At 30.6% G+C, this 26,844-nt stretch overlaps 1 protein-coding gene and 1 long non-coding RNA gene across 3 annotated transcripts; both read left to right on the top strand.

Annotated features, from left to right (window-relative positions):
- The first annotated feature begins 9,492 nt into the window (after positions 1-9,492).
- Positions 9,493-13,846, top strand: LOC145331874 (uncharacterized). Its single transcript, XR_013883941.1, has 3 exons — positions 9,493-9,575; positions 10,528-10,608; positions 11,070-13,846. It is a non-coding gene; the product is annotated as an uncharacterized LOC145331874 (long non-coding RNA).
- A 3,125-nt stretch (positions 13,847-16,971) lies between these two features.
- BBS5 (Bardet-Biedl syndrome 5 protein) lies at positions 16,972-25,513 on the top strand. 2 transcript variants are annotated; one of them, XM_080176256.1, is made up of 13 exons: positions 16,972-17,069; positions 18,958-19,021; positions 19,586-19,670; positions 20,481-20,538; positions 20,883-20,930; positions 21,354-21,425; positions 21,857-21,898; positions 21,983-22,069; positions 22,613-22,721; positions 22,959-23,041; positions 23,254-23,356; positions 24,448-24,616; positions 25,005-25,513. In XM_080176256.1, the coding sequence occupies exons 1-13, from the start codon at positions 16,975-16,977 to the stop codon at positions 25,091-25,093; spliced, it is 1,104 nt and encodes a 367-aa protein (XP_080032382.1). In that variant the 5' UTR covers positions 16,972-16,974; the 3' UTR covers positions 25,094-25,513. The 2 variants fall into 2 exon arrangements, with proteins under 2 accessions (XP_080032382.1, XP_080032383.1); XM_080176257.1 differs by lacking the exons at positions 16,972-17,069; positions 18,958-19,021; positions 19,586-19,670 and adding an exon at positions 19,728-19,786.
- The last annotated feature ends 1,331 nt before the right edge of the window (positions 25,514-26,844 follow it).

The raw sequence follows: 26,844 nt of genomic DNA, 5'->3' as shown, positions 1-26,844 counted from the left end.
TACATTTAATAAACCTTTGAAAACCCTCATTTTACCCCTCTACCCAAAAAAAAAGCTTGAATGTCCTTGCAAAATAGAAGTGTTATTTGTTTTTATTTCTGTGTGATATTTTGAGTATATTGGGCATTATTCCATCGGATTTTTAATTTAACTTATTAAATTTTGAGGACTTGCTAGGCGGAGTGAAATACAGACGGACGAATATTTCCTAGTTATAGAGTAGCTGCGCTACTACAGAATATTTGGTTACAACAAATTAGATTAGGTTACATAGGATTTAAATTTATTTACATATTAGACTCTAGAGTAGTCTTAGCACATATATCTCAAGCGATATATTCTTCAATGTTAAAATTTTAAATCATGTAAAACATCGTTTTAAAAATAGCTTTCTTTCTTTATATCTCCTACCTAGCGGCTTCGCCCCTAGCCTCTAGGGGCTTTGCCCCAAGAGGTAATTAAAGGGAAAAAAAATTACCTCTGGAGATGCCCCCACAAACTTTAAATAATTAAAAAATAAATTAAGTACCTGATGAGAAGCCCCCACTCCACCACTAATTTAAAATAATAAAAAAAAGAGGGTTTTTTTCATTTTCCAATGTTCCACCCCCCAAGAAAATAGCCTAAAACCACCACAGGACCAGTAGGTATATTCCCTGAAGAGTAGAATCCGATCGGTTCAGTGGTTACCAAGATCTTAAGGGACGGACAGACAGACGGACAGACAGACGGACAGACATACGGACGGGCAGACATCATTCTACTTTGTATTATCCTAATAGGAATTCTTTCTTTATAGTGTGTGTGCGAAGGGGAGTGAGTACTGTGGTTGAGAGGGTTTAATAGCAATTTAATTCCATCCCCCCCACCCCAACCCCCCAAAAAAGTAAGTTTACTGATAAAAACTTGCTTATGAATTATACATTTGAGTTTTATTGGTTTGTTTTAGAAAAAAAACATTTTCAGAGGTAAAGATCAATGATATGAATGGCTTTTGTTTGCTACACCGAAACAAAACCACTTTTTGCCCAATCGACACTTTCTGTAGATTTTTTGAGTTTTTATTAAAATTTGCAGTATACTGAACAGGGTGTGGTAGAAGGAGGAAGGGAAATCCGCGGAAATTTGACCTTTTCAGGCCATACCATTTTCCTACTAAGCTATATAAAGTGAACAAAGAGGGGTGGATTGTTTAAGGGGAGGTAGGGACAGGAGAAAGCTCCTAAAAGGCTTTTTTAGATGGTTACAAAAGCGCTACAAGTTGAGTCAGGCAAAAATTATTTACAGTCAGTTAACAGACGTTGAGACAAGCCATAGTTTTAACAGTTTCTTTTACATCTGGGTTAGGTGATAAAATACTGTTTAATTTTCACATCATTAACATATTTATATAAAAGTAAAAGGATTTCTGTGAGTCGGTGTTTTTTGTCTGTGTATGTGTGTCTGTCTGTCTGTCTTTGTGTACCGAAGGATCTCGCTTAACCAATTTGGTTCTCCTTTACAATGTATCTTCTCACGGGTCCCAAAAAATTTTAAAAATTATTTTTGTAAGGAGGTACCAACACCTGAGAAATCGCCCTTAGAAAAAATCACTTCCCCACAAAGAAATAGAATGAATAAAAATTTAAAATTTCTTCTCGATGTTAATCAGCCATGACCATGAGGTAGGGGATATGTGGATAAGTCACAAAATACAAGGGAATGAAATTTTAAAGATTGAAAACATGTTTCACGAATCAAATACTATTTTCCCTTTATTTAAAAAAATTTCTTTGGGAAAATTAAATTGTTTAAATCATAAAAGTTATAAAATAAATATTGATGTCCCAAAATATATTAATGTTCGGTATATAAGGTATAAGGTAACCAAGCCCGCTATAAGTTAAGTTTACATGGAAAGTGATAAAATTTAAGAATAAGAATAATTGTAAGAGTTAATCGTATATATAAAAAAAAAAGATAATTTATTTTCTCCTCATTTTCTTTTTTATAGCTAAACAAAATTTGACATCTTTATGGGCTCTTTAAAATGCATATAAAAAATGACGTCATCCAATAAAAATGACTAATTATATGCCAATACATAGACTAAATTACAATGGCAGGCCAGTAAACATGTTAATTGACCAATGATAGGCCAACATGGCGTCATTTTTATAGACACTATAAAAAGCTTCCATCCTTAGATTGATAGAAAAATTTTGTTGTCTTGGGAGCGTTAGTATGTCAGTAATTGCCATTTTTTTTCAGTGTTATTGTCGATTTAAATTTTATGACTGTACATTGTATGTAAACACGAAGAACTTAAGTTTAATATGGAATTTTCATTAGCCCCGTTCTACTATTTGTTATTGTTAATCCTTTTCCCTTTACAAATTCCGTCCATAGAAAGATAGAGAGTTAGCAAAGATATAGATAGATAGATAGATAGAGAGTGAGTTTGTGAACATTTTCTAACAGTTTTTCCTTTACGCTTGTCATGGTTACTACTTCAGTTTTTTTAGTTCAAGATATTCTTTGAAGAAATAAAAAATGTGTACAACATTTTTTTAGTTAAGATTGGAACAACTTGGTGACTTTTTATTGGGTGAAAAAATATAATTCTTTTTTATGATTGTGAAAATAATTAAAACGTTTTGCAAGCATATTTACTCAGATAAACTGAAAATAGACAAACAGGCAGATACAATATTCATAGAAAAGTAACAGGGTGTCTATTTGAGAATCTAACCACTGATATGGTTCTTCTTTATACTTAAAATTCTCATAGGTTCAGGGAAGGTTTGTAATTATTTTAGGGGAGGGTACCTCCACCCACCCAAGAGAAATTTCCCCCTGGAAAAAATACCCCCACACCAAATTTCTTTTGCTTTTAAAACTAAAATAAAAAGAAGAGAGTAGACTTCCCCCTCTACTTCTATCAGCTCTTAAGTGCCCTCTAGGGGCGAAGCCGCAAGTAAATTCATACACTAACAAAAACAAACAAATATACAAACTAGAAGGTTATATTAGATCGGACGGACGTCTAGACTTGGTAAATGATAAAGTAGTAATTATAGAGCAGATACGCTTAAAAAGAAATTATAGTGAACTTTGATTGCATCATAAATTTACTTTCATAGCTTTAACGTATTTTTATGCATTAGAAAATATTAAATCTATCAAGGATCTTTAGAGATAAAACAATGGAGAAAAAATTATGATAAAAAAAATAACCCTTATGTGTATAAAAAATATGGTCCTACGACAAACGCAGGAGTCCCAAACGTCGGAGGACATTTAACCTAACCTAGCCTATTTTAATCCATATTTTAGGTTTTTAAATGCCTAACCCCTTGAGGGGGGCTTATTTGTATATTCATATCTTAACCTAACCTAACCTGTATAGAAATACTTACTTAAATTAATATTTTAACACTCCTGTGTTTGTCCACTCCGACGTTTGGGACTCCTGCGTTTGTCCTGGAACTAAAAAAATAAATAAAAAGTTTCGACACTGATTATTCTTACAACGCAATTAAGACTTAATAAAGGTCCTGAAAGTTTGAATCCAACAAATGAGAGATCATGTTTATAAAACTCTAGGAACCAGTAAAATTTTCAGTCCATTGTTCTCTTGCTCGGTTTTTAATATTATTTTATAACTATGATTATAAAATATTTTTTGAAACTTTCCCCCAAATGGGGGGGGGGGGTTATTGTTTTCTATGCCTGACCCCTGCGTGGGGCTCCAATACTGCGGGACCAAAATCTGCGGTGGCCTGTGCACTGTGCAGCTACTTTGTTCCCAATATAACCTAACCTAAAGTGATAAACAAACAAAGGAAAAACTACACCCCCCTTATTTCAATTCATTAGAAAAAAATAATGGATTTCTGTACTTGATTAACAGAATTGCATATGTTCTACTAATTATTCATTTTGTCCTTGGATTAACTTTTTTATTTGCAGACAATTGTAAATATACATCACTTACGCAAAAATTATAAAAATAAACTTCCCAAAAAGAACAAATAAACATTATGAATTGCAAATTTTGTCTAAACCACAGTTTAAAATTGATTTTTAACGAAGTTTTTCTATGGATCGTTTGGGTCTTTACGTCAGTTTATCATCATCTTATCTTATAGAAGAAATGTACAATATACAGTATATGTATGTGTGTCACTAAAGATCTCGAAAACGGATTCACCACAATGGTCTAGGTAGCTTAGTGATGACCTAAAACTTTTGAAGACACTAGGCTAAAAGTTGAATAAAAAGAAATAATTTTTCATAAGTCAAAATACGAATTGCAAATATTGTTTTCTTGTGTTTATTAATCTTTTCCTTTGTGGATGTTTTCATCCTTGTCTATTATAGAAAAATGTAATTTCAAACAAGTGTATATTTAGAACAAATGGTCGTTGTGTTAAAATTTAATAGAAATCCTTGTCTTATTAATAAATTGCTTTATTCTTATAAAAAATATCTTTCATTTGCTGTGTTTTTTTAACATTACATTATAAATGTCAGTGTACAACTTTTTATCAAAAAATTCAATCTACTAAAGGGTTAATTTAGTTTTTCATAATTAGGGAAGAACATCAATTGTGTATATCAATATATATATATCGAAATAGGAAACTGCAAAACTAAAAATAAAAAATATAAATCCTTTAATCAATTAATGCTCATCTTCATTTCCGAAAAATAACATTAAGATTACTTTTGTATGTTATTTTTTTTGCATAAAATCGTTTTGTTTAAAAATATTAACAATTAGGTTAACATATTATTCATCTTTAAACCAAACCCAGGCAGAATTTTCTTAGATTCAGAACTAGATAAAGTCAGAAAAACAAAATTGACGGCAAACATTTTTGTTGCGGTAAATTTTGCGCTTATAATTTGCATGAAACCGACCTTATCTAGTTGTTATTCATACCAGGGATCTAAAGGGATAAGACAATGGCCGATAAATTGATGTACATCCCCAATGATAATACCCAAAATTACTCTTTCTGTTATTACAATTAGTAGATGAAACGTATGGATAGTGAACTTATTGAACCAACCAATCAAAATTTGATAAAAAAAATTTCCAAGGTTGTTAAGCCATCGAATAAGAAAACATTATTACAAAACGTTAGGGACTAGTGTAATAAACAGACCAATGTCCCGTCTCTCCCTGTATTCATACCCAGGGTTTTAGGGTTAGGCAACTGGTACAAAAAACATTTCGTAACTTCTATTGTATAATGTAAAGTAGTAAGGGATTTTTGTCTTTACCTAAAGTCCTCTAAAATATTGGTCCGTATTGGTTGTACTTTTATCGTATTTTTCAAAGATAACTTAGGGCGGTTTTAGGCTATTTTTCTGACCTTCCTTGCACTACCCTAAATGCTAGTGGCAAAACAATTGGTTTACAAAGAAGAAGATCAAACATTCCCTATTTTTTTAATGAGCAATGGATAAATATTTTGAGGAAGATTGTTTTATCTGCAATTTACTTATCCTTGTTTGAATCCAGGACAGAGGAAGATGAACTGAAATTAGTTTCCGAATGTGAACACATTTTCCTAGGTGTTTCCAAACCTATCTCAATATTTGCTAATAGCTAAAAAACCTTCAAACTTAAAAAAAAATCAAAATTTGAATGTATTATCGATTTATACATTATACATTCAAAGTTTTAATTTTTCAAATTTTGATTTTTTTTTTGGAAGTTTGAAGGTTTTTTAGCTAGTAGCAAATATTGAGATAGGATTGGGAAACACCTAGGAAAATGTGTTCACATTCGGAAACTAATTTCAGTTCACCCAGAGGAAATATTGTTCTGAGAAATGGATGACAGATATCTTGTAGTCAGAGAATGTACAAAAGTTTATATCGTACAAAATCCAAATAACAAATTAAAGTTCTAAGAATCTCTCAATCTCTAGTATATGAAAATAGATAAACCCTTTTCTCGTATTCATTCGGATCAGGTGGATAGGAACCGGTTTTCATCCATACGAAAAAACTATGTCTTTCATCGTATTATATCCAGTTTTCTACGAATATAGAAATGTACAATCATAAGATTATAACCAGTTTTTTTAGCCCGTGCCTTCGGCAACTCGGGGCTAAAGAAACTGGTTCTAATCTTATAATTGTACAATTACATTCTATATCCGCGGAAAGCAGTTTTTAATACGATGAAAGAAATAACTATTAAATTATTTGTAAAACACCACCGAAAAAACCTATATTAATACTGTACAAAATCGGACCATGAATTTCACTAATGGTCATAGTTCCCCCCCCCCCTCATTCCCTCATTAAGCAAATTCCCTAGAGACTAAGGACCAAGTCAGCACTATTATTCCAATTTTCTGAAGCTAGAATTTAAAGTCCAAACATTTTTAAAATATGAAGTTGCAAATAATTATATATTTTACTGAAGAAGCTAGACAGATGAACTGAATTTTAGTTTCCGAAAGTGTGCGTAGCTTCCGCGTCCTATCTCAATATTTGCTACTAGCTAAAAAAGCTTCAAACTTAAAAAAAATCTAAATTTGAAAAATTTAATTTTTTAATGTATAATGTATAAATCGTTTATACATTAAATCGCTTTTCCATTTGACCGGAGTCGCTGAAAATAGGCTTTGCAATAATTGGGTTATCTGCTGTACACTTTAGGAAACTAGGGCTCGAATAAGAAATCCATTTCAGCTGATCGTTAGACACGATATTCTCATAGACAGGGGATAAATATATATTTTAATAAAGGGAGAAAAAAGAAGTTTAAATTTTTAAACTTTTTAAATTTTCATAGGTTGGTTCATTAAGAGGATAACGCCGATTGTTTTATTCACCGCTTTGCCCAATAATTATCATTTTTATATAATGAAAAGTTTGTTTAAAGATTAACTTGCTTTACTAATTGTTTTCTAGAATCATTATCCCAAAGCTTATCCAAAATTGCCAAGAAATTGCCAAAAGAAATTTAAATAAATCATTGCCTCAGATTAAACCAACTAAAATTTTACTTTTTTAGCAGAGGGTCCTCTTATAAACATGTAACTTAGATTTTAAATGGTTTTGCACAGGGTCTTTAAAAGTCTGTTTGAAATTTACCCATAGCGTTAGGGCATAATAGGATTGAAGTAACCTGCAAGGGCTAGATTAATGTTTTTTTTTAAATTAGGTTTAATGAAATTATCTATATTGATTTAGCATGTTTAGGTTATATTTTTTAGTTAATTTTATACATAATACAAAGATTTTTTTTTTATATCATGAAGTATAATTTTGTAATAAATGAACACCTTTAGAAGATATAGAAATTACCTCTGGGCTCTGAAACTTTCTAGAATTAACACTTATTTTGGACTCTTGCCATTTTTAAAAACATCTTTAAATAATATTTTTCAAAAATTGTTGATTGAAATATTTCATTTTTTAAATTTAAATAAAATTGATTTGTCGCAATTATTATTACGTTCCAATGCTTTTGAATTAAACTTAAAAACAGAAAGAAATCATTGGGTTTTAAATAAATCTTAAAAGAGAACCCAATCGGTCCAGCGGTTAGCCCGATATTTTAGTAAAATAGACAGACAAATATATAGCCTGTTTTAAGGATTAAACTTATTATTTTATGTTAAGTAAGGTTATGTTAGGTAAATAATGATTGTCCCGTTTGGTTAGGAAATTGGCCCTTCTGGAAAAGCTACTTGTGAAAATACGACGAAACCCACTACTTCGTTTTCTTTCCATAATGCAAATGTTTTAAAGAATTTAAATAAGATTTTGATGAGTAAACCTTCCGTGACTAAATTGCAAGGTTTTTTTAAACAGAGAAATTTATTCTTGAAAAGCTAAAAAGATATTTATAGCTGCTTAGTCAGGTGCATTTCATCGATAGTAAGAGTAATAGAATGCATTGGCACGTAAACAGGTTTAATTATTTACCATTCAGATGTAAGAAGCTAGAAATCCCAGTCCACCATTAACTGAATTAATACCCGCTGGATTAGAAAGCCATACTGAAAAATCATGTATAGGATCGCATTACAGACAATTTTCCACGCATATTAAAATGTAAATCATAAAATTAGTATAAGTTTTAATAACCCGGGCCCTTGGGGCTAACAAAACTGTTTTTAATTTTATAATTTTGTATTTTAATATCCGAGGAAAGATGTCTGTAATACGATGCGATAAATAACTATTAGAACTATTTTTCAAAGAATTTTGATGCTATCTTCACATCTTCACAAGAACAATGTTGCAAAATACATTTTTTTTCTAAAATGAGTAGCAACGTAATTAAACAAAATTGTAATTTAAATTTTTTTCAAAATGCTTAAATTTTCACAGAAATAAATATTCATTTATAATTCAATTTAATCTGTAATAGCTTATTTAGTAATTTTATTATCATTAACAAAAGTAAAAAGACGTCTGTTTGTCCATTTGTTGTATGTCTGTCCTATCGGTCCGAAGCTTAATATCTCGGTAATGCTCTACTTTTCACGGAATATACCCAATGGCAATACAATGGTTATTAGCTATTTTCTTGTGGAGAGGGGTGGGGGGTATACCGTACCGTATAATAAATTAAGCCCCTTCCTCCCTTCCAAAAAGAAATATATTTTTTGGTTTTCAAAAGAATAAAAAAGTGTCAATAACAGTTCTCTACTGAAAATATTTTTACATAACATGTTTTCAATCATTGCAAATCCGTGTTCAAATTGGTATTTGCAAATTTAAGACTTGAGTCATAAAAAGATGTAATAAAATTCTTCTGGTTCTGGCATTGCTAGCTGCTTGCTAGCATAGATAGATAGCTTGGGCAGATAGATATTTGCTATCTAGCCCGGAATGTAGAAAATGTGGCCAGTCAGTTTAAGCCATAAAAATAATTCACGTCATAAAAAATGAAATTAATGGAAAATGAGATTAGTTATTTATCTAATCGTATTATAGACAGCTTTCCGTGGATATTGAAATGGAAATTTTGAAGATTAAAACAGTTATTAAATATTTTATTTCTATTTTATTATTTGTAAAAAATTGTCTGTAATCCGATGCCATATGCAATTTACATCTAAACAAACAAATAATTACCTATTTTGTCTCAAATTGTTAAACCTGTTGGGCAAAAAAAAGTATATTTTTATTTTTATTGTCCAAATTTAGTCAAAATCCTAGTTTTAAAAAAATCTTAGATAAGGATAAAAAATCACCCTATAATTATGACTAACAAAATTATTCTCTATGTTGATCAAAATTATGTTTTTTAAGTTTTTGTTACTTTGTACAACCCAATCAAGATTGAATAATACCTCTCTAAAGGCTAACGAACTGTAGACATTTTGATGGCAGTCGAATGACCCCTCCCTCTCTGAGTTTTTGATGATTAAGACTGTAAAATAGCAAGGTTTCGTGATTTTCACAATTATTAGATATTATTGAAAAGGTTGCGTGACTTTTTAAGATTTCGAATTATTTATTGTGTTTTATCTATTTCAGACAAAATGTCGCGATTATTGCAGCTTCTAGTTTGCTTAGCAATCACACTGATACTTCTTACACAATTATCAGAGGTAAATTGTAAGAGTTATTGTTTTTGTTAGTTCTTCAGTGAAGGGTTAAATTTGCGGCAAAATTAAACTTAAATATTTAAATATCTATCTAACTATATATCTGTATATCTATCTATCTAACTATATATCTGTACAAATATTTAACTATCTCTCTATATATATATCTATCTAGAGTGCCCCTGTTCACATGGTGCATGACTACTACAAGTGTAAATCTATCTATCTATCTTTCTTTCTATCTGTATATCTATCTATCTAACTATGTAACTGTATATCTATCTATCTAGAGTGCTCCTGGTCACATGGTGCATGACTACTACAAGTGTAAATCTATCTATCTATCTATCTATCTATCTGTATATCTATCTATCCATCTGTATATATATCTATCTAGAGTGCTCCTGGTCACATGGTACATGACTACTACAAGTGTAAATCTATCTATCTATCTATCTATCTGTATATCTATCTATCTATCTGTATATCTATCTATCTATCTGTATATCTATCTATCTATCTGTATATCTATCTATCTATCTGTATATCTATCTATCTATCTGTATATCTATCTATCTAGAGTGCTCCTGGTCACATGGTGCATGACTACTACAAGTGTAAATCTATCTATCTATCTAACTGTATATCTATCTATCTAGAGTGCCCCTGGTCACATGGTGCATGACTACTACAAGTGTAAATCTATCTATCTATCTATCTGTATATCTATCTATCTAGAGTGCTCCTGGTCACATGGTACATGACTACTACAAGTGTAAATATATCTATCTATCTATCTGTATATCTATCTATCTAGAGTGCTCCTGGTCACATGGTACATGACTACTACAAGTGTAAATCTATCTATCTATCTATCTGTATATCTATCTATCTAGAGTGCTCCTGGTCACATGGTGCATGACTACTACAAGTGTAAATCTATCTATCTATCTAGAGTGCTCCTGGTCACATGGTGCATGACTACTACAAGTGTAAATCAGACTGGTACAGCAGCTTTCTGAATTGCAAGGAAGAGGTAAAATTTTTTTTAGTGTGTATCTTGCATTAAATCTATGTACCCAATAATGAGAAACAAAATAACCTAAAATCATAGCTAGATCTCAATAGAAAGGGGACATTGAGCTCTTTTTTAAACTTGTCCCAAAAGTTTTATAATAAAGTTTTCTCATTCGTTAGCTTAACATCTTTGGGGACTTTCAATTGTTATTGGATGGTTCATAAATTTGGATGTCCTAACATTTCAACCATTATAATCTGCAGAAAAAAGTAAATTTTTTTATCATATTAGGGATGTAAATCAATTTATCGGCCATTGTCCTATCCTTTTAGATCCATAGTAAGATCGTCTCCCTTTTTATGATTTTAGATACCCTTTTTTTCTTTTATTTTTAGATTTGATTCCATAAAAGATAATTTAACCTTCAATGTTTTATTTTAATACTCTAAAATGCTTATCTATTTATCTTACTATTACAGAATGACCACCAAGGACGATCCGCACGCCACCTACGAAACAGCCAAACAACCATCTACCCCCACCTTCCTACTCTGACACTGTTACCTGCTCTGCTTTATATTTTATCAATGACACGGTGATCATGTTATAGAAAAGTAACAGACTAGTGCCCAGTTCACAAACAACTTTTAGAGGTCGACTGATTTATTCTGTAGGTCAACCTTAACAAGTACAACTAACCAATGCTTTTATAAAATCAATCAACCTAAAATTTCCAGAAGTTGACCTTTTGTGAACTAGGCTTAGAGCCTCTGAAGGCTATAAATATGTCTAGATTTCATATGAAATATAAGGTGACAAAAGATCCAATTTTAAAAATCCACGAAAACTATATTAGTTGTGAAAAAAGTGAAAATGTTTGAAAAAATACAAATGCCAAAAATAGAAAATAGTAAAAAATACCTTTTCTTAAAACAAAATATATTTTTGTAGCTCAATAGATTTTAAAAACAAACGAAATAACCAGGGAGGGTTGGGACATTGGACAGTAAATTACACTGGTACCCAAAGTTTCATCACTAGGGTATCTTATTCGCTGGTTAAAAAACTTTGGATACTTTTTTACTGTTTTCAAACTAGTAGTGTTTTTCAACTTTTCAACCACCTATTTGAATCTTCATGAGGGGTGATTTTGTTCAAACTCATTAGGGATGTACAATCATTTATCGTTCATTGTCTTATCCCTTTAGATCCCCTGAGAGTGATACTCCGATATCAAAACTTCTACAACTCATGTACATTGTACCTATGAAAACAGATATGGCTCTGAATCATTCCCGCTGGATTATAAATCCGATTCTGAGCCATACTGAAAACACATGTATCGTACCGTATTTTAGTCAAATGTCCACGTAAAATGAAATAAATTTTAGAACACTGATCCCATTAGTTTGTTAGCTTGGCCCTTCAGCCCCTCGGAGCCAATAAAACAGAAATTAATCCCACGATTTTTTATTTTGTATTCACGGACAACTGTCAATAATACGATGCAATAAATGTATATTGATAGCGAAGCTCTTTATAGTGCCTATGAAAAATGACGTCAAGTAGTACAAATAACCAATGATAGGCCGATACACAGACTAAATTACCATTGATAAATGGTATGCGAGTATGACGTCATTTTTTATAGGCAGTATTAAAGCTTCATTAATATCTTTTTTTCTATAAAATGTTATTAATAATGATAATATGCTGTTTTAAACATATTGTTTCTTGTTTGAAAATGTGTGATATTCATACTAAAAATAATAGTTATAGTTTTTTTTTTAAATATTCTTCTTTATTTTAGTTTAATACAAAACTTTTTACAAAATGAATAATATAAAGATAATTTTAAAATTAAACTTATCCTTAAAGATTAAAAAACCGTTTTCTCATTCCTTGGATTAAAAACTCAGTTTTTTATTAAATCTTGTTTGGATAACACAAAAAACGCAGTGTTCAAAATTTTTCACCTATAGATATTATCTACAAAAGTGTTTAATATGATTTTTAATAAATGTCCCCAAATTTTTAATCTTAAGAATGAAAGCTTTTTTATATAAAACTCTAGGTCCCAGTTTAATTTAGAGTCTAGATGAATTGGATAGCCTTTAAACTTAGTTTTAATATGATTTTTATATTGTGCGACCAGCTGTTAACACCCTTTACTTGACTGCATCTTCGAACTGATCTAAAAGAATTTTTGTATTTTTTTGTTTAATTATTTGTTTGATTTGTAAAAAATTAGTTTTAACAACGAATTTATGTACCTAACATTTGAAACATTTTTTGTCATTAACTTTTACAAAAGACAGTGCAAAGTGGCACCAAAAAAATGACGTCTTACAATAAAGTTGACCAATGAGAGGCCAATATACACTGTAATTGACCAATGATAAAATTCATACTAGTCTCTCATTCATTGGACATTTCATCGTATGACGTCATTTTTTGGTGCCACTTAACACTGTCTCCTTATTCAAAAAAGGACATTTATGTCAATAAGTATCGCAGGAAGGAACAATAAGCTAAATAATTTTTTTCATAGCTTACTCCCAGGGAGTAAGAGGATATTACACTAAATCCCAAAATATTTTAATAAGGTTTTCTTATTCGTTGGCTAAACAACTTTGGAAACTTTTTCTACGTTTTAATTGGTTGGTTCATTAAGTTTAGTGTTCAAACGTTTCGACCACTAATTTTAATCTAAGGAAGGGGTAATTTTGTGTATCATCATTGTCCCCTTAAATCCTTCATTAAGTAAGTATAAAATCTTCCATTGTGATAATTTCCTGTTAATGTTAAGCACTAAATAGAAAAGTTTACAAATATGCTTTTGGTGATGGTATTTTATGGGACGGTTGGACAGACTTGATCTTGCTGTAGAGTATCTGTGTCCTTATAGTAATTTTAGAGTATTTAACTACCATTTAAACTTCTCTATATTTGATATTCGAAGAAAAATATAATTTTAAATTAGTTTAAAAAGTATTTTTTTTACAAGATTTATAGCTTTAAATTTTTAAGCAGCTTTTAATACGATGTGGTATTATTTCAAGTTATTTTTAAATGAAAACCTGTCTATTTTTCATAAGTTTGTAATTTTTAAAACAAATCCTAATATAACAAACCTGACTGTAAGACTTTATGAATCTAAACCAAATGTTTTATAATGTAGAAACATAATGTACAAATGTTTTTTGTATGTACAAATTCTGTATATTTTTGTTTAAATATATGTTTTAATATATTAAGAAAAGTAGATGTGTATATAGCACAGGGATGACAACATCCATAAGTAGTCAAGCACAAAAATATCATGAAAAATTGAAATTAAGAGCAGATGTTAAGTTGTCTTAACAAAGAATGAGAGTTAATTAGTAAAAAAGCTGAAATATAGTAAGTTGTCTTTTGAAGCATGACCGATAGAAAAACGGACAAAACAATGAATCGAATAAATGGGCATATGTCATAGGAATCTTCATTTTCATTCATTCATAAAATTCATAGGTAGAGATACTTATACAGTTTTTTTAAGGGAACAAAAGTATTGCTTAATTTAACCCACGTTTTTTTTTAAGTATGCCTCTTTTTCATTAGGAAGCCATTTTTTCCTTTATTTTTAGGTTACATTTTACTAAAAATCTTAAAACGCCTTTGGAATCTTTATTTTTTGTACTGGAAAGACATTTTTTCAAAGGATGTTTAATTGCACGATGCTTACTAATATAATTTTCAATATTATATTACAGAGTAGTCCCGCTATCATTAGAACCACTTAAATACGACTTTCTTTTTCCTTTAGTTGCTGTAATATTGACAAAGGTAGTTGCTTTTAAAAAATCATAATTTATTGTCTTTATAATATCTACCATTGACTTCTCCCTTAAAGAATCAAAACAATTAAAACATAGATTCGGGGGTGCTTATTTTTCCGGAAGAAGTGTCTTACAATACCACCCCCCCCCTCACCCCTACGAAAAATAGCTTAAAACCACTAAAAGTGAGATGTACTGATATCTTAATTTAGAGGAGGATTCTACCATGTTTCAATTCCGAAATAAGGCTATACGTCGAACGTACGAACGAAAACGTATGTAGGGAAACCTCGCTTGTAAAATGACTTTCCTTTCCATTTTTTCCAAATGATATAAACCTAAGTAGGTTGCTAGTAATACAGACAGAGGTCGATAATTTTGGTAAGCAGGTAAAATAATATTCCAGTGTGGTTTACAAACCGATTAATGTTGCCTGGATTAGAACCGGTTTTAGGACATAAAGAAATCCCGTATTGTATTGTTTTATAGACAATTTTCCACGAAAAATAAAAAAAAAATAATAAAATTATTAATGCCTCAAACCTTCGTGCCCTCCGGGTGAAAAAAATGAAATTAAACTTACAGTTTAATTTCACTATTTGCGGAAAGCTGTCTATAATATGATGCAATAAATAACTATTGCTCTACCTTTCTAAACAATAACAAATTATATTTCCTTTAGAAAGAGAAGTTTTCGTAAAAAATATTAACTTATAGAAGTTAATATTTTAGTTTATTTGTAATTTATTGTTAAGTTTAACCATAAGTGAGTTAATAAAGAATCTAGCAATTCCAAAGTATATTACCTATCATCCTTAACTAAAAGTAACAGGATCTCTATTTGTCTGTCTGTACCGATGGACCTCGCTAACCGCTGAACCGATATGGTTCTTCTTTACAATGTTGCTTATCATAGGTCCTGGATAGGTTTAGAAATATTTTTTGGGAATTGGGGAGGGGTTACTTTAACTTTTTCTTTTTGAAACTATATTAAAAAATGTGGGTCAAATTCAATTCCCATCACTTATATGCCCTCTAGAGGCCTCTAGGGGCATATCCGCTAGTATCATGTAAAGTAGTAAGGTTTAAATCTTATGATTTTAGAAATTACTTTTCTAAATTGATTGTACGCTTCAGGGAAACTTTATAAATGTCTTAGTAAGGTTATTTGGTTATATATAGTAATCATAATAGTTATTTCTCGCATCGTATTATAAACTGCTTTTCGCGGATATAGAATGTACAATTATATATCCGCGAAGGCACTGGCTAAAAAACTGGTTTTAATCTTATGATTGTACATTTTTATATTCGTAGAAAGCTGGATATAATACGATGCTAGACATAGTTTTTTTGTATGGATAAGAACCGGTTCCTATCCACCGGATTCGAATGAATACGAGAAAGTATATTACTGTCTGTATTTCTGAAACAACAGACGAAACCGCTAATTAAAGATATAAAATACATCGTCTTAGTAAAAATTATATATTTTATTTAGAAAAGATTAAAATCAACGTCAATGTAAAAAAAATATTCATAAAGAGGTTTTGAATAGAAAATACACAATTAATTATATCAAAGAAGATTAATTCAAATCTTTTGATACTTTTACAAAAAAGAATCCTTTCTATAGTGTAAATATTTTATAACTATGGTGTGCCCAAATCTCCAAGTTGCGCATTTTTTTCACTATCTTTTAAAAAGAGAAGCTTTTTTGTAATAAGGATCTGTCCGTAAGGGACACTTAGCTCTTTTCGTATCTAAATAGGTTAGAACTTTTCTATAGATTTTAAATTTTGCATTATTATTCCTATAACAGTTAGGTACATTTTAGGAAGCGTAGCAACTCTATAATCTTTACGAGAAAGTCCGTACATCCAATTAAAACATGTTTGCTTTTTGACAAATTCTTGTATGTTATTATCCTTTTCATCTGATTTTTAGAATACTGATTCCTATTACCACACGGTGCAATGTTATAAGCGAAGCATCTCTATAATCATATCCTAAAAATGTATGTCCTTAAACAGTATCCTGTATTTAAGCAAATTTGAACCAATTTACTTAAAATTTTGTTTAGACTTATACAATAATATTCTGCTTATTCAGTTCTTTCACTCTACAATTAAGTGTTAATGATGATTTGTCCTATCATTTCAGTCTTCGCTTTAATAGATGTTGTCATCCTTGTTCTTTATAGTTGAACTCTTTCTATGGTAAACTGAAGTTTAAAAAGAAAAATAGCAACAAAATATTGGGATATTAAAAAGTAAAGTTTGGTTTTAACATGACTAGAAGATTCCCATAACAGTTTGGTATAATCCTTGAACACATTGCAACTCTATAATCGTTTTTAAAAGAAAGCGCGCATGTCAATTTAAAACATATGTTTACCTATTATAATTCTTTAGTCAAAGAATATCTAAACTGAAGTCTTAAATCAACAAAAAATGAAACTCGTGTCATTGTATATTTGCTAATTATTTTTATTTTTACGACTGTCTGTTGTGACAAGCTTAGATCTTATGTGAGATAACATCAATGTTTTTTTAGAGAAAAAATGTCCAGCGGTCAGTCTGGAGGGGGAGGGTCGCGAGGGGCGACTGTCGACCTTATTTGGGAGCATAGAGACGTCAGATTTGATATCCCAGTTTCGTAAGTATTTATCTATCTTTCTGTCTATCTATCTATCTATCTATCCTTTAACGTAGTAAGGTTTTTTTTTACTGTAGCTTAAGATTTCCTTAACTACTAAACAGATTAAGTTCTCTATTTTATGAAAGCTTCTGTTAGGTCCCTGGATGGTTTTAGGCTATTTAATTTTTATTAGGGTTGGGCCGGATATCCGGTGTGGCCGGATATCCGGCCATTTTCAATATCCGGCCGGATACCGGATATTGAAACTATCCGGCCGGATATCCGGCTATATAATTTTTTATACTTTACACCAAAAATCTCTGCTTTTTAAAATCTTAAATGGCTATAATTTTCTTATTATTGAAGCTAGAAGAACATTTTGTCTGAATAAGTTTAACTTTATGTAAAATTATATAAGATTTCTAAAGAAATTTTTTTTTACTACTTTAATATCTGGTAATTTGGCCAGTTATCAGGCCGGATATCCGGTAATTTGACCGGATAACCGGATATTTGCCGGATATCCGGCGTTGACCGGATATCCGGCCGGTTACCGGATATCCGGCATTTAAAATCAGCCGGATATCCGGTATCCGGTATCCGGCCAAAAAAGTATCCGGCCCAACCCTAATTTTTATATCAAAGTTTTGGTTTTAGGATATTTCCCTACTTTGCTTTCTCCTGAGCTCCTATATGCTAGGTGCTCATCTGCTAGTTTATCTATATAACATTCTGGCTATCTATTTATTCTAATATCTGGAAGCTTTGAAAGGTCAGATTTGATATCCAAATTTAGTATATATCTATCTTTTTGTCTATCTATGTTTCATTCTTGCTATAATTTGCCTACTATTTGGGAGCACTAAAAGGTCAGATTCGTAAGTATGATATGTATCTGTTGGATCAAGTCAAGCTGAGTGTGCCAATGGCAACAAGTAAAACAGAGCGTGCCAATATTCCCCCTAGTCAAGTAGAGTAAGCCAATATTCCCCCAAGTAAAACATAGTATGCCAATATTTCATCAAGTAAAGCATAGTATGCCAATAGTTTATCAAACAAAGCAGCATGACAAAAAAAATAAAAAAAGATGAATTTAACATATTTTCCGAATTCATGTAAGTCTAATATGTATTATATATGTGTTCTTACCTTTTAATGGCATCTAATTCAACCTGCAAATTTACTACTTAATGTACGTAAATGCGTCCCTAGCATCTAGAAGCTCTCTATTCCAAGTAGTAGATTAGTTATGAAAATTAGCCTTAAACAATTATATTTCAAAATAAAAGATCTCACTAATCGATGGACTTTTATGATTCTTTTTTCAATGAAGCTTCTTATTGGTCCTTCAAAATACCATGATTTTATTATAATATTTTTTCTTTATAAAACTTAAATGTAAAGGAGATTTTCAGCCCTCTCCTTCCCTCAAATGCCCCTAGAGACATCGAGAAGGGCCGGGGGTGGAGCCGCTAGTATATATACATTTATTTATTTCCAAATTTTAGGAAAAGCATATCTTGACAAGTAAAGCAGAGTATGCCAATATTACACAAAGTAAAGCAGAGTATGCCAATATTCCCCATAGTCAAGTAGAGTATGCCAATATTTCCCCAAGTCAAGTAGCGTGTGCCAAAACAGGCTATTGGCATACTCAGCTTGACTTGATCCTATCTGTTTAATATCTTTTCAATTAGAAATTAACTATTGTATCTATCTATTTAGAAGCAGCTTATAGTACCTAATAAAAAATAACGTCATACAGAACAAATGACCAATGATAGGCCAGTATACATTTATATTGGTCAATTGTAAAATGTATACTGTCCTATCATTGGTAATTTGTATTCTATAACGTCATTTTCATTGGGCTGCTTTAAGCTGCTTCATCTATTTATCTGTTTAGTCAAATGAAAATGTGCCAAGGAGAGATTCTGATAGATAAACTGGATAGTATTGAAGACACAAAGGTTAAAAACACGTCCTCTCATTTCATTTTGAAACATAGTCCAACAGTGTCCAAACTTTTCAACCATTATTTGTTCAAAAACTTAAAACGAAGTATTTTTAACCCAACTAGGTTTACTTGCCTCCTTTGCCTGCCAGGATGGGGATATATTTAACAAATTTTAATTCCCGGTGTGTCTTATATGGGCTTAATCTCAGATTGCATCTATTTTGTATATTTTTTAAAAGACTTTTTTCTATAGTCAAACTTACAAATTTATGCTATAGACAAATTTAAGGAGGAATATGAATAATATTCTATAGCTTATGCATTTAAATAGGTTTAAAAATCTTTCAAAAATAGATATTACTTAAATATCTATCGGCTACTGGCATTTTTAGTATTAGAAAGAAAATATGTAAAACTCCAATTCTTATCTTTAAGGGTTAGATATACCCAATCTTCCCTTTTTAGAAGCTTCATTGTTTGGATAGCCATAACAGTTAAATGGCCAGCAAGGTGTTTATGTACAAACAGACATACATCCTGTCTCTATTTTACAAGGATTGATATTGTGTCTCTTTAGGGTAATGCTGGGGATAGAGGAAGAATGCTTGTCACAAATCTTAGAATTATGTGGCATTCTCAGACTATGCCTAGGGTTAGTCTATGTAAGTAGATAGATAGACAGATAGATAGATAGATAGATAAATAGATAGAGAAAGAATGCTTGTTACAAATCTTAGAATTATGTGGCATTCTCAGACTATGCCTAGGGTTAGTCTATGTAAGTATATAGATAGATAGATAGATAAATAGATAGAGAAAGAATTCTTGTTACAAATCTTAGAATTATGTGGCATTCTCAGACTATGCCTAGAGTTAGTCTATGTAAGTAGATAGATAGATAGATAGATAATTAGATAGATAAATGGATTGACAAATAGATAGGGGAAGAATGCTTGTTACAAATCTTAGAATTATGTGGCATTCTCAGACTATGCCTAGAGTTAGTCTTTGTAAGTAGATAGATAGATAAGTAGATTATCTATAAATTGTCCATAAGTGGATATATCCATTCCTTAATAGAAAGATTCACTGAAAAATAGATTCATTGATAAATATATTTATTGATAGATAGATTCACTATTAAATATATTTATTAATAGATAGATTCATTAATAGATAAACTTATGTATAGATAGATTCACTAAGAATAATTAACTGCTAGATAGATTCATTTATAGATATATTTATTGATGTATTGATAGCTAGATTCATTGATATGTAATTAAAGGATAGATTGGTTTATAGATGATTTAATTAATTAATACAGATATGTAGATAAGAAACATCAATGATTTATAAATAAGTAGATCCATAGATATATTCATCAATAGATATTTTATTAATGATAGATTTAATCTTTATACAGAAATATTCCTACCTATCTAATAGTTTATCTGTAAATCTAATTTCAGCTGTTGGGTATAATTGTGTTCTAAATATCACAACCAAGCTTGTCAATGCCAGACAAAGGTAAAATTATTTCGATTATAGCCTAGAAACCGATTATTATCCGGTGGATAAAATAATATATGTATAACATCAAATTATGGACGACTTTCAATAATATTAAAATAAAATCAGAAAATTAATACCAGTTGTGTTAGCCCGGGCTTATGTCCCCTTGGGACTAATAAAACTGGTTAAAATCTTTTCATTTTTTCATTCTAATATCTGCAGAAAGAGTTGTCTGTAATACGATGCGATAAATAACTATTCTTAATTTTTTGGGTTTTTTTCTACATAATTAAGAGTCAATAAGCAGAAATTAATAAGAAATTATTATTTGTTTTTCTTTATATTTACTTTATTACTAGAGGATCTTCAGAGGCATTGTACATTCTAACAAAGTCAAATCATACAAGGTAAGACTAAAAGTAACTTTTTAGCTCAAAAAACAAACTGTTTCTTCATTGCAAAAAATTGTTTTAAAAGTCATGCTTTATGCTGACTTAATAAAAATATTTTCGTATTCATTCGAAATCGGTGGATTAGAGCCGGTTCTTATCATTACGAAAAAATATGTCTAGCACGAATTATATCCAGTTTTCTACGAATATGAAATGTACAATCATAAGATTGGTTTTAATCTTCTAATTGTACATTTTATGTCCGCGGAAAGCTGTTTATAATACGATGCGATAAATAATTATTAATCTTTTTTATCCTCTTTGTATGTAATTCATATTTAGCTTCTTGTCTGAGCGGTTTTTTTGTAATTCTTTCTTCTCTTTAACATGATTAAATTGACTATTTATTGAAATACTAATCTATATTGTTGGTTTTAGATTTGAGTTCATCTTTACAAGTCTTATTCCTGGTAACCCTCGTCTCTTTACTTCTGTCATTGGTGTTTTCAAGTAAGCTTCAGTACTTAGGTTAAAATAAAATCAAAAATTCTAAATTCTATTTACTTGTTTGTTATGTATATGCTATTTTTGTTTCAAAACAAATCAGGGGGAAACTACTGTTATATGATTTAATGATTATCATTTCAATTTTAAATAAATCAACCATTAGAGTTACCTATACAATACATCCTATTATATAAAGTAGTAAGGTTTTTTGTTTGAAGCCTTTGATAACTATTCAACCGATTGGATTCTCTATTTTAGGTAAGCTTCACATAGGACCTTGGGTGGTTTTAGGCTATTTTATTTTAAGATTTAAGCCTTAGAATGGCTTTAAGCTTATTTCAAGCCCCTCCCTGCCCCTTGGCAAACTGAGCCCCTAAACACTAGGGGCGTAGCCGCTAGTTTGAATTTAAAATGACAACTATTTACATACTCAGGGCATTCAATTCCAGCAAGATGTACAGGGAACTAAAGTTAAGGTAAATTATTTCAATATGAAAATAAGTAAAATATTGACTACTTTCTCATTTTAAACAAATATTTATATTGATTTTCATTTTCAGGGGAGCTATACTTGACAGTGGTAGCTTGAAACTTCTTCCTCTTGAAGAAATTGTTTCTACTATAAATGGAGTTTGGAATTTGTCTAGGTTAGTTATCCAGATTTTCAGTATTTATCAACAAAAATAAATAGGAGAAGCTACCCTGTTAAGGAGAACCCGATCAGTTCAGTGGTTAGCGAGATTCTTCAGTACAAACATACAGAAAACAAACAAGCAAATAGACATCCTGTTACTTTATTATAAGGACTAGCGGCTTCGCCCCAAGAGGTTTGATCAAACAAATTTTTCGTGTTTTAGACTTTAAAGAAAATTTTAAAAAAAAAATTGGGGGGGGATTTTTTTTTGAAGGAGGGGCTTTTTTAATATTAGTTTTAAAAAGAAAAAGAAATTTTTTTTGGGGGGGGGGTATTTTTCATTTTTGGGGGGTTAGGGGTGTCCTACCTCCCAAGAAAATAGTTATAAACATTCCCTGGATCTATGAGAAGCTACCCTGTAAAGAAGAACCAGATTGGTTCAGCGGTTAGCAAGATCCTTCGCTACAAACAAACAGACAGACAGACAAACAAACAGACAAACAAACAGACAGACATCGTTCTACTTTGTATTATTGATTTTTTTTAACTATTTAAGTGAGCAGGGAAATCTGGGAACCATGATCATTACGAATGTGAGAGTGGTCTGGTTTGCCAACATGAATGATCTCTTCAATATTTCTGTTCCCTACATCCACATTGCTTCAGTAAGTATCTCTCTTTCTAGTTTTCAGGTTTGTATTCGCTTTTCAACTCAAAGATTTTTAAAAACAAGTAGGATAGATACAAGTTATTATAATATAATTTGCTAATTTGCAACTTTTTGTTGCTATTTTGATGGGGTAAAAACTAGTTTTTACTTTTTAGTAATATTTTTCTTTAGGGGTAGATAATGAAACAATCTGGTTTGCAGCATGTTAAAATGATTTTAAAATATCATCAAGGTAAAAATCCGGGAGTCAAAATTCGGCATTGCTCTGGTTATTGAGAGTTCTGAAATCAGTGGAGGTTATATACTAGGTTTCAGGTAGAATTTTAGTAATTAAGCTTATCTATAAAATTTTGTGTTTTAGTAATGATTTTACAATTGCCACACTTATACTCAACTGTTTTTGGAATCATAAATGTTTAAAGTAAATTGGACAACTCAAACATGTCTAAACTAATGATCTGTTACATACAGCTGTACAAATCTATAATAATCATAGATAAGGTTTGCTGTTGATTATTAATATTTAGGATTGACCCAGCAGGAAAGTTACATGAGGTGCAGAAGGAAATAAGTTCTCTACATGTTCTCTACTCTGCTAATCCAATCTTTGGGATTCAACATGTTACACAGGTATATTTGCTTTCTCACTAACGGATACGCTCCTAAAGGCCTCTAAAGCTCTAATTTTATTTCGCTATTTTTTAAAAGAAATTAGTCGTCCAAACGATGCATTTAACATTAGCCTACATGTATTAGTAAAAAAGTAAAATATAGGCTTTGATTGTCCCATAGGAACACAGTAATAGTGTCTAACTGATTATGACGTAACAAAAAAAATTAGCCAATGAGAGGCCACTATAAATTTTACCATTGGTCAATAACGGCCTCTCATTGGCTAATTTTTTTTTGATACGTCATAATCAGTCAGACACTATTACTGTGTTCGTCCCATAGCGTAGATGGCACTTGAAGTGAACACCCCCACCCCCTTCCCCACTTTAAATTGTAGTTTTAAAAAGAAAAAGTAAAGAAAAAATAAAAACCTTCCCTGGACCTACGAGAAGCTACCCTGTAAAGGATAGAATATTGGTTCAGTGGTTATCAAGATCCTTTGTAACACACAGACAAAGATCCTTTTACTTTTAAAAGGATTATTTTCTAAATTAATAAACATAATCAATCTTTCTCTCATAAATAAAATTATTGATTAATTATGTATACATGAGTCTACTTTCTTTTAAATCTATATATCAATTAATTTATTCATTGATGAAACAATCTATCTATGAACTTTTCTTTTGATTAATTATCTATTCTTATGTATTTATCTATTTATAAATTCATCTTAATATACATTATAAATCAATTAATTGGTAATCTATCCACAGAAAAACCTATTTGTTGTTGAATCTATGTATAAATGAACAAAACAGTCAATAAAACTAACAATCAATAAATCCACCAAAAATTAAACTTTCTTTAAGATTAATCTATCTATGATGATGAATCAGATAACCAAGTTAACCATCTTTCATTTATCTTATCATGAAATGAATCTATCCATTAGATTAATCTTTTTATCTATCAATTAATGTGTCTATAAATCAATTGAACTATAACAAAACATAAATCTATAATCTTATCAAAGAATCTATCCATTGATTTTTTCATCAATCCATCAATAAATCTAACTAATCTACTTATCCCAAAAAATTTGCTAGATGGACCAGAATTCTCAATCTGCAGCAGCTCTGCCTATCCAAGATAACATGGATGAACTGGATGAAATAGACGATCTGGTGGATGAATCTAGTGATGCATTTGCTGCATATGTCACTGAGAAAGCCAAGAAGGATCGGGAAATTGTTTTCAACAGAGAGCTTGGGCTAGGTAAGAGTTTATCTTCAAATCTATTTTTTTTATGTATTGGTTGTTAGATTGTCAAAAAGTTATTTTTGAAAATAGTTTTGACAGAGATAATTCTTATTATAATTCTTTTTATTCCTTTCTCTATCTAAAATATTAAGATATTAACTGATACAGTGGCATGCACAGAAATTAATTAAAAGGTGTGAATCCACTAGGGAGTAAATAAAAGAAAAAGCAGGCCTTCTAATTTCATATTTAAGGGGGTTGTTGACACATTCCTACCACACACCACTGAACTGATGTACAGATCGTAATTATATAAACTAAACATCTTTGATTTTTAACATACATTCTTAAATTCTAACAATTATTTACTTTCTTAAATTTTAACAATAGTGCTTTTTTTCAGCTATGGAGAGTTTAAAAGATGGTTTTACATTGGATGCTCTGTGGTCTATTCTACCTCATGAAAACTCAAAGAAACATCTTTTGGATTAGATTATCAATGATTTTATTGAAATTTAGGGTATAGTCCCTTTCGTGGCAATGCACCTTAAGGGGCGATTCTTCGTATTTTTCACAATTGCTTTTCTTCTATTTCTAGCCCCTGCAGGGGGCTCTAACCGTGCGGGGCCATTATCTACATTACATTATCTATTTCTGTTTCTCTTTCTCTTTCTAATTTGTTGATTAGATTCTGCTAAAAATTTAAATACTATTAAACGTAATAGCCCTTTTTAAATCAATTCAATCGTTTAACAAAAATGGTTCCTTAAAAAAAATTTCTCCCTTAATTGATTAGTCTATAAACTGTTTATTTCTATTTATTTATAACATAGTCGCTCGTTGGGCATGTGAAAGAGTAGATTTGCAATTGTAATTATCAGTGTTTTATTAAAATTTTATAAATAAATTTGTTCTTCGATTTTATTAACTAAACATAACTCAACGGTTCGGCAGCCACAGTCGCTCTAAGCCGCTACAGCAGTTGCATTTAATCAATGTCAGACAGTGGCAAAACAGTCGCTATTATGAGTAATGAAGCTACTCTAGAATTCACTTTGTCATTACGTCCGTCTGTCTATATTGTGATTTGGCTGCTTTTCAAGATAGATTACTGATTGACTAATTTTATGACGCTTTAACTGTTTTTGAAGCATTTTTGAAAGGGGTATCAAAAATATACTCTGACACCTGTAGAACCATACTACAGAGTTAAAAACAATAACGTCTAAGTTTTTTACCTCGAGGGGAGTAAAATAATCCTTGTTCTGTTTTGTTTTTTATAATATTTGTCAATATTCTTTAAATGCGATTAATTCAAGTATCTAGTATATACTAGAAAAAAAATATGATTTCAAATCAAATTATAAACTGTATATATATATTATATATGTCTGTATGAAAACAAGGACGACAATATATCTAATTAACAATGTAAAATAAAAGTAAATAAAATTTTTAGTAATTTACAGAAAAATCCGCCTAGGTAAGTTATAGAGTCGTTTCTCATAAGCCAAAATAATCTATTTTTTGTTTTATATCTCTAACTCTTAAAGCAGCCGAGAAAATCACATATCTAACATCTCGAAATTTCCTCTTTTGCGCTATGGACAGACAGACTGACGTACATTGTAATTCTTTGAGTAGGTATCATGGAAATCTTCAAAAAAAATCAATCTTTAATAGTTAATGTAAAATATATCCTATTCTACTATATAAAGCAGTATTTTTTTTTGTCTGAAGGTAACCACTGAGCAGATTGAGTTTTCCTTTTAAAGAAAAAAATGTATCTAGGGCTCAGGGTGGTTTTAGGCTATTTCATACTGAGAGTTAATCCTTGGGGTAGTTTTTGGCTAATTTGCACTGCTCTCATTATAGGGCAAATAGATTCTAGGGGAGAAGCCTTTAGTAAACAAATAACACATAGATGGACATACAGACAAAAATATCTTATAGAAAAGCTTCGCTACTTAAAAAGAGATAAGATATTAATATTGATATGCGCTTTACATAGTTAGTACACAGTTAGATTTTGTCAAGTTATAATTACGTGCATGGACAAGGGACCAGGATTTTGGAGAAAAATAATCTAAGCAAAAATATCCGTCATCCAACTTATTATACTTTCCTTTGGTTAAATTTCAAAACATGCCCCGTGTTTACTGTTTATCCCGAAAATAACCAAATTTTTAAGTTAAATGTGATTTAAGCATAGTTACTCTCAGATTATCTTAAGTATAGACTTA

This window comes from Acartia tonsa, chromosome 11, assembly GCF_053477335.1.
Source record: "Acartia tonsa isolate MP-2025a chromosome 11, ASM5347733v1, whole genome shotgun sequence".
Taxonomy (NCBI): domain Eukaryota; kingdom Metazoa; phylum Arthropoda; class Copepoda; order Calanoida; family Acartiidae; genus Acartia; species Acartia tonsa.
This window is presented reverse-complemented; position numbering and strand designations above follow the sequence as displayed.

Bases quoted from the DNA above. Each gene is read 5' to 3' on its own strand.
- BBS5 (XM_080176256.1), top strand. From the start codon at position 16,975: ATGTCCAGCGGTCAGTCTGGAGGGGGAGGGTCGCGAGGGGCGACTGTC. The intron at 20,931-21,353 runs GTAAGACTAAAA...TGTTGGTTTTAG, and splicing joins ACAAAGTCAAATCATACAAG to ATTTGAGTTCATCTTTACAA. The intron at 24,617-25,004 runs GTAAGAGTTTAT...GCTTTTTTTCAG, and splicing joins CAACAGAGAGCTTGGGCTAG to CTATGGAGAGTTTAAAAGAT.